At 38.8% G+C, this 15,086-nt stretch overlaps 1 protein-coding gene across 3 annotated transcripts in view; it reads right to left on the minus strand.

Annotated features, from left to right (window-relative positions):
- Positions 1-1,745: 1,745 nt before the first annotated feature.
- The window catches only part of cdk18 (cyclin dependent kinase 18), a 69,267-nt gene continuing 55,926 nt past the window's right edge, over positions 1,746-15,086 (minus strand). For all 3 annotated transcript variants that reach the window (XM_085455684.1, XM_085455683.1, XM_085455682.1), the window contains 5 exons: positions 12,469-12,574; positions 11,990-12,032; positions 11,813-11,903; positions 8,600-8,677; positions 1,746-7,135 (listed from right to left, as the gene is read on the minus strand). In XM_085455684.1, coding sequence (XP_085311810.1) covers positions 7,101-7,135; positions 8,600-8,677; positions 11,813-11,903; positions 11,990-12,032; positions 12,469-12,574 — 353 coding nt within the window. In that variant the 3' untranslated portion in view covers positions 1,746-7,100. The remainder of the gene's footprint in view (positions 7,136-8,599; positions 8,678-11,812; positions 11,904-11,989; positions 12,033-12,468; positions 12,575-15,086) is intronic.

Here is a 15,086-nt window from a genome sequence, read left to right on the forward strand (position 1 = left end):
TACATAATGTCAAATATGACTTAAAAGGTTAAGCTAGAGCTTTCTCTAGTGCTGTGGTGTCAAACAGTCCGCAAAGACTCCAATCTGGCCCGCTGGATGACTTTGGAAAATCTGAAGGAGAACAGTAATTGGTGAAATATAATTATAATATTTTTGTTTATTTATTATTATATGTGGACTTCTTACACTCATATTTCTTCCAACAAAAAATCTGAGCCATAGGTCCCCAGAGTGAAACAGTTCCCTCAGTTTCCGGTGGAAATGCATTGTTTCCTTTACTGAGAGACATGCGTAGCAGTAACATGTTCAGGGTTAGCTTTAGGGTTTGTGAGTGGGAGGGTGTAACTATAAAAGATGTGTCTTTCAAATGAAGCATCATACGTTCATTTTGGCCTCGAAGGTTTACCATTTTTCAAACGGGTGAAGATTTTGTAAAAAGAGGGGATATTAACCTCCCCTAAACCCTAACCCTGATTCTTCAAGGGTTGCCACTGACCTTGTGGACGCTGAAAGGTAAACTGTTAAACTCCTTAAATAATAGCTCATTTACGATGCTTTCCATGGCATACAGGGCACAGTCGGATGTTTCTACATTAAGAAACACATTCATTCTCCCCGCTCTCTTCAGTCTCTCTCTGCTTTCCCCTCGCTGAGCAGGAAGAAGCTTCTGCCTGAGGCTTCTTCCTGCTAAAAGAGAGTTTTTCCTTCCCACTGTTGCCAAGTAATTGCTCATAGGGAGTTATCTGATTATCTCTATCATTTTAGGCTTTTACCTTACAATATAATGTCTCTGTTGGTGTGAATTGGTGATATATAGATAAAGTTGAATTGAATTGCAGGACTGGTTTGTACTGCATGGAGGACAAAAAGGAGCAGAGATCTTCATAACTCTATACATGTAAATGCATATAAATTGTTATTTCATACAAACAGTAATGATGATCTTGACTCTGCTAACAGATGAATCTCATGGCAAACAAAAGTGAAACAACTCTATCGCACAGGCTGTCGATACAATGATGCCATTAAATCTGTGACTACTGACAGAACTAAACATCTGCTTTAGAAAAGCTTTCTTCCCGGGGCGTTTCTTTATTGTTGTTACAACACCCCTGACTGATTTAACCATTCTAACACTTCCTGTTTTATACTGGAATAAAAACTGTGGTTGGTGGGTGTTTTCAGATCATCGTCTGGCTGTGGGATAAAAGTGAGAATTAAGGAATTACTTTCTGTCTGCACACTTCTGCATGCGTCTCTCTGCTGCCACCATCTGTGCCAGTTACAGAAGCTGCAAACATATCCAGAGCGTCATATGACTTCTATGTTTCACTGACACTCTGGAATGACTTGGATTGTGGCCACATCCTGCGTCTCTGCACAACATCTGTCTGGTCTTTGTTTCTTTTAAATCAACTCTTTGAATTCCTGCCGCAGTTTACAGGTCTACAAACTCATTATGCCTGTGACACTGACACTCTCTGGACCTGTTTATCTGTCACAGTCAGTTCTCTGGTCCTCCAATATTTACCTTAACTGATAATAACAACTGAGTTTAATTGTTGTTAACTGAAATTACTGGAGCTGTCACTGTCCTTGTATTCTCTTCATTCATCCAGCAAAAACAGCCTGTAGTTGTCCAGTAGCACCACCTTGTGTTCATCTGAGTTACTACTTCTTCTCCTTGGTATCGTGTCCACCAAGAGCAGCATTATGGTAAACGTACACAAAAAGACTGGAACCAGTTTTCTCCACAATTTCGGCAGTTTATTGATTCATTAAGTGAGCAATTATTCAATCAGTTTTATGCCTATGGCGGTCACAGTACATTCAATTTCTCGTTGTATAACAGTGTAGACAAATCCCACAAAATATCACATCTTATACAAAATCTAAACTCATCGTTTATAAAACATTTAGACGTCATCTACAGTTTTTTTCTTTATTTTTATTTTAAGAGCTCCGCTTTTTTTAACATCATAAAACTCACTGAGAAAAATGAGAACATCTGTTAAAATACATATATTATTTATTTTTTCTTTATTACAATATTTAAAATAGCTTCATTTACCACAACTAAACACACAGTAATACTTCTGCCATTGAGGGAGGAGGAGGGGAAGGTTGGAAGTGTAACGTCTACAGCGATACATCCATCTGAAGTCCCTGCAGGTGGGCCCTGAATTCCTCTCCTCGGTGTCTATCTTTGCTCTAACACGCTGACAGGTGAACAGAGGTTGGGATGGTTGTACCATTATTCTATTCACCCACTTGTAGAGGTAGAAAAAAATTTGAATGGCGTCTGTCTCTTCACTCATATACAAGCGTAACCCCATTGACGGTGCTCAGCAAGCACCTGCTTGACTTAAGGACACTTGGACCCAGCTCTCTGCTTCTCTACTGCTGTCCTCTATGAGCACTTTAAAGTGACATTTGTTTGTTTGCACTTGGATAGAGAGCACACATAGCCAGTAAATCTGTGGATTGACTTATCTATTCAAGCTAAGTAAAATACAACTGGAGTGGCAGTAGATTTCATTAGGACATATCTACACTCACCCAAAAAGGCTTTTACAGCCTCTTGGAATTGCCATCCCCACTCAACGCCTCATTTGGCATGTTAAAACTACTGCAGCCTGTGAGACTGTTCACATTAGATGTGCAGCAATACCCAATACTGCAACATAAAAATCAAGGGTTGGTCTTTTTTAGCAGCCAGGATGACCTCAAACTGTCCTTGACATCAATAAAACAGCACACAGCCATCCACCATTAGCAACCTATACCACATGGTGTGACATCAGTTACTCTGCATTAAAATTATATTAAAACTAGACTCACATGTACACCAGAATGCCAGTGACATAGTAGCCCATCCACTTCACAGTCCATCATAATCCTCAGGTTATTGTAATGCGTGAAGCTTATACAATAGCAACACATCAGTCACAGCCTTACAGCATTCCCAGCTTTGCTCTTCCTTTTCACTTTAGCAGGGACCATCATTTAGAACATGAACTAGCATAGGCTGATGGGGACAGTGTTTACTGAGATCACAGGCTTAAACAACAGACTTCTACTGGACTTCTTTTTGCAACTAGAGGACTTGCTCACAGCTGGCCTTAGGAAAGAATGCAAGTTTAAAGCACGACCACATGGGTTGTCTGGAATACACAGCAGTGATTTAGAGCCATTCTGCTCAAAATGCAATGACTGGTCTCCCAACCAAAAGCCTTACAAAGGCTGCTGGGTTGCCTTCCTGTATCTATTTACTGTATGGAGAGCGCTTACCAATTTTTTAGACCACCTTTCATAAAAACTAGAAAACAGATATTTTAGATATCTGTTAAAAACACGTTTAAAACTAAAAATGTGATTGTTATTTATTACTGAATTCATGTTTTTATACTCAAATTTGAGCCGACACTGGACTTTAATCAGACATCAATCAGGTGTAGCATTCAACCACCAAAACTAATTTTGTACTTGAATATCAGCAAAAAATTATAACAATTTAGTTTATTTATCTTAATACAAAAATAATAATGATGTGCTTTTTATTTTATTTTTTTGGATTTATGTATAATAGTAAATTTGAAAGTTCATAGATAATGACAATTACTACACTGTAGTATTAAAAATATGATTTTGATTAAATATGTTGCACAAACTGGTGGATTAAGCATTAAAGAAACAACTGTAATTATTGATACTGTTAGCAAGCTGTGACATAAACCTTACATTGGGTTTGGATCAGTCTTTGTCTAATATTAAAATATTATATTAATATTTTAATATTAAAACTTGTTTGGTGATCTGAAACCTGTAAGTGTGACAGATATGCAAAAGGATTAAAAAAAACAGGAAGGAGGGACTTTTTCATGTCTCTCTCATACATACAGAGCTGAATTCTTACAAAGGCAGCCGGGCTGGTAACTACAGACAAAACAAACTAATATATCTGCAAGGTTCAGCGGTGTAAGCACCACCCTGAAAGTTTCAAAACCAGTGCTTACTCAGTACCGCTTTAGCTCAGAGGTGACCACATACCGCGAGGCAGGAGAGCAGTGGTCCCAGTACAGTGGTCTTTGAGATTTTCACATATTTTATGGACCTTTTTACTACAGATCACATACTTAGACTTTGAACGTGTCACAAAATAATGCCTATCTTCTTTTTCAATGGAGAGACCCGAAACCCCCCATGACCTCAGGTTACATCACTGATGATGTGTCCAAGGGCACCAAACGGTGTATCTAAAACTATTAATAATACCTCAGTTGCCTCAACACCTCAGAGGTGTTAATGAGGATACCTCAGCAGCACTGAACAAGAAGGAAGAGGACAGGCAAGATGTTAGAGCAAATTAAGGACAGAGGAGAGTATCAATATCCAAAAGCCATTATCACTTTTGTCTCCAGATAATATTCATTGAACAGGACATACACATAAGCTCTTGGCTCAAATGATCACATGGGAACTATTAAAAACACAGTTGTGAAATTCTCACCTGTCTATTAACAGATGAGTGTACTTCTCACTGTATGTGCTTTTGTTTAGTGAATCTACTGTGAAAAGCTGCTCTCTAACAACAGGCTGTGCAAATTATTTAGGGTAGTGGTGACCCCTATTAAACTGATACTAGAAAGTACCTACAGGGCATATTTTCTCCATTCACTGGTTTAGGAATGGGGGGTTTGGTAAAATATGGGGTCATACTTTGGAACCGTGTAAGGAAAGACACAAAGGGAGGGGAACAGGCTTCAGAGGACACTTCCGGCTTGTGCAAATAGGAAACTACAAAAATACATACACCCATAGTGAGTTATTTACATACACAAAATAAATGCCTCCTAGCACATTGGATACACTGAAGCAAATATAATTTCTTCACAAGCTAAAATATCATGCACAGTTTACTAAGGCAACTTCAACAAACTGGTGTGAAAGTCAGCTGTTAACACTGTAAGGAATGTTACCCCCACAACGAGGAGACACGGGCACTGTAGCGAGGCGAGTCTATCCAGTTTCCAGGTTTATATTCACAACGGAGTCAGATTTTATGGTAGCTTCAGTGGTTGTTACGTGACGGCAGAGGTACTGCAAATGAGCAGTGTGACGCTATGCCTACAACTTCAAGACTGTTATATGATAACAGTAACCCATAGCTGCCACACTGGGGCCTAAGAAAGTCGGAGGTAATATCACAATACATCCGATTCCATTCTGTTCAATAACAACAGTTGAGATAAGGTATATACATGTAGATGCTGCAATGCTTGGTTCATTGGACCATTGTGTCAACACGGTTGCCATATTGTTCATGAAGAACTGAACCTCCAGTTGTAACTATGGGACAGAGGCTCATACTCAATTAAAAATGACCATGAGTGAATTTTAAAATGATTTTGGATCTGTGGGTTTCCCTATAAGAATATTTTAATAACAAAATATCTTAAGTTGTTGTTAGCAACCCTAATACTTCGATAATATAACACTTAAAGTTAACTTTCCAATTCTACAGGTGCTTTTCATAAACTTGAGCGGTAAAAATCCACCGTCAAATGCAACTCACACCATTTAAACCCATTTACTGTGCTGTCAAAGTGTAAGTAAATTGCGACTGCATTTCAGATTAGTGCCGTGCTGAATCCTTGGTCAGGTGAGCAGGTGCAGAGAAGCACCTCACAAGACTGAAAGCAGCACCTACAAGTATATATTCATTACAAAGCCAAGAGAGCATCAACGCCTTCTGCAACACACAGTAAACACAGAAACTGAACATGGTTTGACCACTACATGCTAAAACTTCCATGCAACCCTGCACTGTTAAACAGACTGATTATTGAGCAATAATATTATATCAGTCTTCAAATATCTAATTTAATATCTGTGTGCCTATAACGTGCCATTTTAAAAGATGCCCTTCCAGAATAAACTTTTAGCTATTAGCATAATTTCAAATGTCAGTGGGATTTGGAATAAGTTTTTAGCTAGCTGGGATAGCTAACCGTCACTAGTGAATGCACATTATGCATAGCTTGTCACATTATGCAAAGTAATGAATGACCATGAAGCCTTACTGAGTGTTTTTCTGTCAGCCACATAATGTTTTTGCCTCATCAGTTCGCCAAAACACTTTGCAAATGCATACGATTCCGTTATTGAGCAAGTGCCTAGCAGCACCCAGAGTTTTATCTAACATTACAGTTTTTTAAATTTCAGATTAGCAAAGCAAAGGGGCTTAAAAACATGATATGAACATCTTGTGTGACAATAAAATATTAACTATATATTTACACAATGTTTAAACAAATTACATCACAAAATCGATAATCCAAGTAACAGAAAAAAATGTGACTATTCTCTTTGGTTTCTGGTCAGCCTTTTCTGTGGGTAGTGGTGGTGTATAAGTTTTAACCCTGTCCTCAAACTACAAATCCCTGGTGAATCACTGTTGAGCTGAGAGAAGAATTAGGATTCATAAGGGTCCTTGGTTGCCAAACTGTGTCTTTAAGCTACATATCAGTGTTAGACCATAAGTTTTGTAAGATAAAACCAGAAAATAATTTAGAAACCAACTGACCTGGAACAAACTCAACACATAATGCAATACTTGCATTTCTGTTAGGGCAAAGACACGCACACCTGCAACTGTATCCATTGTTCCAGTTGTGATAGCAGCTACTTTGAATGGCTAGAACCCTGGGTGTGCTCTGAACACTATGTAAAGCAGGCCTGTGTAAGTATAGCATAGCAGAGCGTTTCATTTAGTGCTCCGTTTCTTCTTAGGCTGAAATGCATGTGCGTGTCGGGAGGATGAATCTCTCGTGTGTCCAGTTACATCACGGCAGCATGTTCAGTGTAGCTGATTGTGCAAATGTGTGCAAATATGTATGAATAGAGAAGGTATTTCAAGTGCAATACAAGTTTGTCTCCAGAAACTCTGTGTGCCTCCACGGTCAGCTGCCATGGAAATGAGTGCGTGTTTGTCCGTGCAGGTGAACATGCTGTGAATGTGCTGAGCTGCGATGGCCTTGGTGTTGTGATCTGAAAAGGCAGTTCCTCGCCGTCTTCTCTCTTCATCCTCTCCACGACCTCTAGAAGATGCTTTGTCTTCGGTTCTTTCCTCGACCTGTAATTGAAGTTGACACTTGTAGTTGGCATTGACTAATAGGGCTGTGCAATATGACCAAAATCTCATATCCCGATATAAGACATCTATCGTCCGATAACGATATAAATCACAAAAATGTAACATTTTCTGTAAATTCTGTGAATCTCGGGCAGCTCAACTTGCGTGAAGTGTTTCCAGCTGCGCGTCATGTAGCTGGAGTCGAGTGTTTTAACCGATGCATGAAACGATACATTTTTAGAGATAAGTTGTAACGGCCGCCGTTTTCATTGTGAGTATTTATTACACGGCGTGCTGCGGGGAAAAAGCCTGTTCTAAGGTTTGAGTCTAAGGTTTATTTTTTAGCACCTGTCGGCTCTTTTTTGCTTCTCATCCGTAAATAATCTGCTCTTTCACGTGATTCAGTTTATTTTGAAAAGTCTCAACAGGATCTTGAGCTTTATTGTGAAAGGTCTATGTGGAACATACAAGCGGACTCGCGATGGTGTTACCGTTGCTGTTGCTAACGACAACGCATAAAAACAGGCGCTTGTCCGTCTGTAGTGTGGTTATATTAAATATAAGAGAAAGAGAGAACTTTAAGAAATTAATTTAGCCACTACAGTGACCATCAAAACGATGAAAAAAATATTGCTGTAAACAGTTTCGACACCACGAAACAAACGATAGCGTAAAATCAAAGGAGCTTGCAAAGAAAAGCGTCTGGACTTCTTTAAGTTGCTTGAAGACGTTTCACCTCTCATCCGAGAAGCTTCTTCAGTTCTAAGGTCAAATGGTGGAGAGTCCCAGATATAAACCTAGTGGGAGTGACCCCCCACAGAGGGACAAAAGGGACAACTTAAAGAAGTCCAGACGCTTTTCTTTGCAAGCTCCTTTGACTACGATGACCTGGATGACTGAGAACCTTCACAGACAGATAACGTAAAATGAAATGATAGATGTTTTTATATTGTCATCCGACATATATCGTTATATCGAACAGCCCTATTGACTAATTCAAACAAATTAAAGCAATTTTTAAAAGAAAGAATGACTCATGTTTTTTTCCTCAAAGGAATCTCTCAACCTAACATTAATTAGTTTGATTAAAGAGTAGTAGAAATCTCACAATAGCTGAGCCTACTTTCCAATAAAAGAAAAGGAAATGAAAAAGTAGAGAGGGCTTTATTACTTTTACTTGTCTTTCAGTTCCCCTGAGAGTTTTTGGAGTGGCAATTTTACTGCATTAGAATAAACAAACAAGGCACGCTGGCCTCTCAGAGTGCTTTGCTAATTGACAAAGTACATGTGCAGACACCTCAGCATTTCAAGAACAAAGTTGTTTTTTTAGAATCAGATAAATTAACAATGAAGGAAATTTTTCTCTTGTGACCAATATGAAGAAAACACAAAGACTGAATGTTATAAATGTTACTTATGTGAACAACAAGTGGCCAGATTTTGCACTGAGGTCAGATCCCTTACCTAAAGGCTGGAATACTGAGCTGCGGTGTCCTGGGTCCTTCTGGAGCTGCACCTCTCTGAGAGAAAACACTGAAGCAGCTGTAACGCAGGTGGAGAACAAACGTAGCAAAGCAAGTAAGGACACTTTTGTTTGGTCAGTTATTCCTTTGCTCTATAGTAATAGTTCTTCACAATAAATCGTAAACAACTGGAGAGACTTTGTTGCCCTTGAAATGGTGCCACATTTGTAAGGAGTGAGTAGAGCACTGAATGTGGGCTGCTCCCATGAAAACCTTGCTAAAGCTTCTCTGTCAGTACCAAACAGTTATTCTGCTGTTGAGTGCTGTTTGTTGGTGTTTACTGTATTGACAATTTAATGTATTCATTTAACAATAAAGGCCTTCAGTAGCATGTGGAGGAACCATACACAGCTGACACAGCCTGCAACCTCCTCATGCTGATCACCAGCTTGGTCACACATTTTTGTGGGACGGCGTCCCATTTTCATCCAGTATTTGTCACATGTCACACCTAAACTGTCCAGATCACACACCAACTGACCTCGAAGCACTCAGCAAGAGGCAAAGTACAAAGGAAAGAGTATCAGTGGAAAAAGAAAAACATCCTGACTTTGAGATGTTGAATTTGTGGAATGTGTTGAGGACGACTCAGACGACAGACTTGTCTGAGCACCATACATGCATCTTGTAAATTCTGTGAATACGAAATGCTATAAGAAACAACAACAACAGAACAAATAAACATGTGTAGTGTGTGGAAAGAAGAAAGTCATTAAACAAAATTCCTAAGGAAACTGAGCAAATTCTGGGTATGTATATGCACATGGGATAAGTACAGCTGCCCAGTGTACGAGTCTGTTGGGAGATGAAGGCAAAGCGCTTTGCTGTTTGTGAAGTGATGTGTTGAGACAGATTCCTGAAAGTCCTGATGCTGATTCACTTAAAAAACATTTAACATGCCAGCAAAGCTTCAACAATGGATTTTCAAGATGCGGAGACGTACAGGACAAAGTATTTGTGTTTTTTTACATTGATTTGTTGTTACAAGGGGCAGAAAATCCAGAACAAATACAGGGAGTGCAGAATTATTAGGCAAATGAGTATTTTGTCCACATCATCCTCTTCGTGCATGTTGTCTTACTCCAAGCTGTATAGGCTCGAAAGCCTACTACCAATTAAGCATATTAGGTGATGTGCATCTCTGTAATGAGAAGGGGTGTGGTCTAATGACATCAACACCCTATATCAGGTGTGCATAATTATTAGGCAACGTCCTTTCCTTTGGCAAAACGGGTCAAAAGAAGGACTTGACAGACTCAGAAAAGTCAAAAATAGTGAGATATCTTGCAGAGGGATGCAGCAGTCTCAAAATTGCAAAGCTTCTGAAGCGTGATCATCGAACAATCAAGCGTTTCATTCAAAATAGTCAACAGGGTCGCAAGAAGCGTGTGGAAAAACCAAGGCGCAAAATAACGGCCCACGAACTGAGAAAAGTCAAGCGTGCAGCTGCCAAGATGCCACTTGCCACCAGTTTGGCCATATTTCAGAGCTGCAACATCACTGGAGTGCCCAAAAGCACAAGGTGTGCAATACTCAGAGACATGGCCAAGGTAAGAAAGGCTGAAAGACGACCACCACTGAACAAGACACACTGTGGTTGCTGCTGCACGCAATGTTGATGGTGAACAGATCAAAACACTGACAGAATCCATGGATGGCAGGCTTTTGAGTGTCCTTGCAAAGAAAGGTGGCTATATTGGTCGCTGATTTGTTTTTGTTTTGTTTTTGAATGTCAGAAATGTATATTTGTGAATGTGGAGATGTTATATTGGTTTCACTGGTAAAAATAAATAATTGAAATGGGTATATATTTGTTTTTTGTTAAGTTGCCTAATAATTATGCACAGTAATAGTCACCTGCACACACAGATATCCCCCTAAAATAGCTACAACTAAAAACAAACTAAAAACTACTTCCAAAAACATTCAGCTTTGATATTAATGAGTTTTATGGGTTCATTGAGAACATGGTTGCAGTTCAATAATAAAATTATTCTTCAAAAATACAACTTGCCTAATAATTCTGCACTCCCTGTAAATCTGGAGATGCTGTGTAAAAATGGCCTCAGCTCTTCCAGCAGGAAAAATAAAATCACAAGGTTTTTGCAGAAAACTACTTTCTTCCCTTTTACACGTGGAACACTCGAAAAAAAGAGGAATCCAAAACATAACATGAAAAGTTTGAATGAGCAGAGTAAAAGACTGCAACACAATGGATGAGAAAGATTTGAAGAAAAAGGGAAGAGGCTCTTTAGACATCAGAGAAAAGCAGGACGACATCATTGTGAGATGGTATGACAAAGCTGTGAACCTGCACTCTTCTTGTGTTTAAGGAAGGAGTTCACCTTCTTCATATACTACCTGCACTTTCAGGTTCAGATCCCAGCGATGGTACATGCATATCTGGTGGCACACCGTTACAGTGGCAATAATCTCTACAGAAGACCAGAAGAAATTAAAGCCCAGCCAGAAACCCACGCCCCTGTGAAGGTTTCAGGCTGCAGCTGGCACCTCTCTCAGCCCAGCAAAGGGCAAAGTCACTTATCCTCTTGAGTAACAGGAGAATTTATTTTTAGGTCCTCCCTTGTCACAAAGGGGTTGCCAGTGCGGGCAGCTTCACATGCTTCATTTGGAGGAGTTTCATACTGGATACTTCTGATTCTGATTCGACCCCAAAGGGGATTTCTGTCTCTGGCTGGAACTGAACAACTGACCTTTTGCTTGACAAGGAAATGTTAATCACTATGCTATAAGACAAAGTTGGTCCAAATATATACAAATCTGTTCTCTGTCAAGATGACCCCACACTGCTTCAACAATGTTGAAGAGCAGGCTGTGGAGAGGTTCATCTACGGGTGTCCCCCCAATTGGAACAGGGTCATAATTAACTAAATTAGCTACACACTGGTCATACGCTGCTATGAAAAGACAAACTGACATGCAGGAAAAGACATTTGTTTCTGAAGAGTGATAATACAGCAGCAGGAAAATACTATCCACACACAGAGTAAAAACATTCCTGCCTACAGTAATTAGAACAAATATTGAGTTTAGTACTTTAACTTAGTACAAAGCACCATCAGCATTCATGCTTTGTTAGATATTGATATACTCTGTGTGTGTGTGTGTGTATGTGTGTGTGTGTGTGTCTTACTGTCTGCCAAATTATGAATGTTGTCTCCCAAACTCAGGAAGTAGGGGTGACGTAGAGCGGTTTCAGAGGAGAGTCTGCTCCGGGTGTCATACTGCAATCATGAGATAAAAACAGCTCATCGGTGAGTCTGAATATTTAGGTCCTCATAACCAGGAGTGTGGATGTGTGGTCCGTTACCAGCAACAGAGCAGACAGCAGGTCAATCCCTTCTGGGTCCAACCTTAGGGACACAAAGCAACAGTTCAGACTGTATAATGAGTTTAGCTGCAAGAAATAGTTTCTGTAAAGGACACTAATTGTGCCTTTAAATACATATTACTACTATAAACAATGAATAACATTTTTATACTGTATTGTATTTTGTGTTTAGAATTGACATAATTAACTTTGAGTTCAGTTAACTATGTAAGACCTGAAACATGACAACAACATGAGCATATTGGGGACAAATAAAGTTACCATTATCAATGTGATGGCTCAAAAACTAGTTACTTTCTTCAAAAATGTTTTGCATCCTTTAAAAAACAACAACAAAAAACAAGCAAGCAAACTGATACCAGCATCAGCAATTATTCTGCATGTGATGCTAATCAGCAAATGTTAGCTTGTTTTTTGTGCCAGTGAATAGGCAGTGAAGAGAAGATTGTGAGTTTTACCGGGGCACATGGTTGATGAGAGCTTGAGGTCTGTACTGAGGAAAGAGGTAGGACATAAATTCCTCATTACTGCTGATACCAGGCCAGGTCTCCTCTGCCGGAGTGCCTGTTGGGCAAAGAAACAAAAGAAATACTTGATCAGAGGACACTGCCACCTAACATTTTCATACAAATGTTGAGCTGATCTATATCTAAATCAGGAGCAAGACAAGCATTAAGCTCACTGAATCGTTACTGAATAGACACCAATAAAATAATGGTGCAATGCAAACTACAGTAGAAGATGGAAGGGAATTAAAGGGCACACTTTTGGGGTTCAAGCACAGTTGGGCAAGAAAAAAAATTTATTAAAAATTTGCAGGAACTAACAAATGGATCAACAATCTCTGGAAACAAGGCTAAATATTATTGCTAATGATGGCTTGCTCAAAGAAATTGTCAGGCGCTGGGTCTGTGACCGAGCGTTTTGAGTTTATTTTGCATTTTTGATTCCTCGTGTTATATTAGAAATATGTTTAGTTCTTTGGTTGTTATTATTAGTTAGAATTTAATTGAGTTTCATTCTAGTTTTTGTTTCATCTATAACTCCTGAAGTCTTTTGTTGTCCTCTTTGTAGTCTGTCTTGTCCTCAGTGTTTTTACTTTTCAGTTATGCCTGTGTGTCCGTCTCTCAGCGTGTTCCATGTTCTAATTGTCAGGCTTGTGTTGTCATGTCTACGTCTCTCCATGGTTCCTGTTTTATTTTGAAGAGTTTAGTGTTTTCTTGTTTAATGTGTTTAGTTTTACTTTGCCCTGTGGCGTCATGTTTATTTGTGTCTCCCCAGGTCTTTGAGGATTGAATGTTACTTATGGAATCATTATTATGGAAAGAATTGTCTTCTCTGTGAGACTTCAGGAGAGTAAATTTGAGAAAATGTAAATTTGAAAGTTATTATTCAATTTTTACATTTTTTTCTCGATTACCTTTGATGGGAATAACGGTGTTACAAGTAACGGCGTTACTTTTTTAAGTAACGAGTAATCTAACTAATTACTATTCCTACTAATTACTATTCCTATCATTACAACGCCGTTACAGTTACTAATAAGAAAATGCGGTCCGTTACTATTTTTCAACAAACAGACGGTTGAAGCTGTGTTCATCTTACCGCATCTTATATCAGCTGCACGGAAGCAGCTGTAAGTAATCTGGGCATTACAGCTTTAAGCAGCTGCGCGCTCCCGCGGACGGTAATCATGATCACTGCACAACACCTGGAGCTCAGGGAGCAAAACAATCACATGAGTGCTGCTGTTTGACTGAGGAAGTCGTGGTAAGCCAATCACATGACCACTTAAAGACAAAGCAACAATGTGATATATACCAGTTTATAAATTGTGTTGATAGTCCACGTAAAACCAGAGTCATGATAAATAATATACACGTGTGTTTTTTCCTCAATAGTTTCGTCACATTTACTGTCTAATGACAGCACAGCGAGCACTCTCTGCTTATGAGCAAAAAAAAAACAAAAAATGGGAAGTTTTAGGAGTGACGGCGAGAGAGAGAGCAGAAAAAGAGAGAGAAAGAGTGAGTTTTGAGATGTGAGGGATTTGTGACGTTTAGCATGTTTGTAGTTTGTAGTTAATGTGTTGTCTTGTGTAGTTAGTGTGTAGTGTTGTGGATAGTTTTGTGTTGTGTGTCAGAACAATGAGGCGACTGCTGTCTCCAGGTAGAAACAGGAGTGACACACCTGCTGCTGTCAGGCCTGCAGGTATCAGGCTGTGATGTTCTCCTTTATAGTGGACAGAAATATTTGGAGTGGCACAAATAGGATTTTAAAATTGACAATTTATATTTGCATTTAAAGTTATGAAATATGATTCAATAAACATGTTTGTGGTTGTTACAGTAAAAATATAACTCTTTCTACTCTGATTTTATGTTTTTTGTCTGATTTTAGATCAATTGTGGTAATACAGTCAAAATGAAAACATAACTGTAAATTCAGACACGTGAGGTTGTGCTGAAAACAATGAGACCAAACAAGCAAATAAATAGTTTTTAAAGGTGAAATGTGGAGGAAACATCAAAAGTAGTTAAAAATGGCCAATTATACCCTGGAGCCCAGAGGGTTAAACATTTTTTTTAAGTAATGCAATAGTTACTTTTCAAGTAATTAATTACTTTTAGAATATTGTAACACAGTTACTAACTCAGTTACTTTTTTGAAGAAGTAACTAGTAACTATAATTAAGTAACTTGCCCAACACTGCCTTTGGTGGGGTTTTTGTGTGTTTTCACAGGTGGTTCTTTTCTGCACTCATGTTAACATCAGCTCTTCTTCTCAGTTACGTTGAACTTGAAACAAAGTGGATGGAAACCTTTGCTGCCTATGAACACGATAAACTAGAAAAAAGCATGGAGCTGCATTTTATTATTTCATTAGAGCATTTTAAAAGGTTACATTTATGTGTGAACATGTATCTTTGTATTACATAAGTGTGCCTGTCCATATTGTTACATGTGCTTTGTACAAAGGCCTCTCCTAAAAATGAGCTCATGATCTCAAGGATTAAATAAATGTTTTTAAAATAACAACATGCACAAATGATATTCAGGTCTATACTAACTTACTC

Source organism: Copadichromis virginalis, linkage group LG5 (assembly GCF_057382275.1).
Source record: "Copadichromis virginalis isolate Kocher_CV1m ecotype Utaka linkage group LG5, C_Virginalis_male_GT1.1, whole genome shotgun sequence".
NCBI lineage: Eukaryota > Metazoa > Chordata > Actinopteri > Cichliformes > Cichlidae > Copadichromis > Copadichromis virginalis.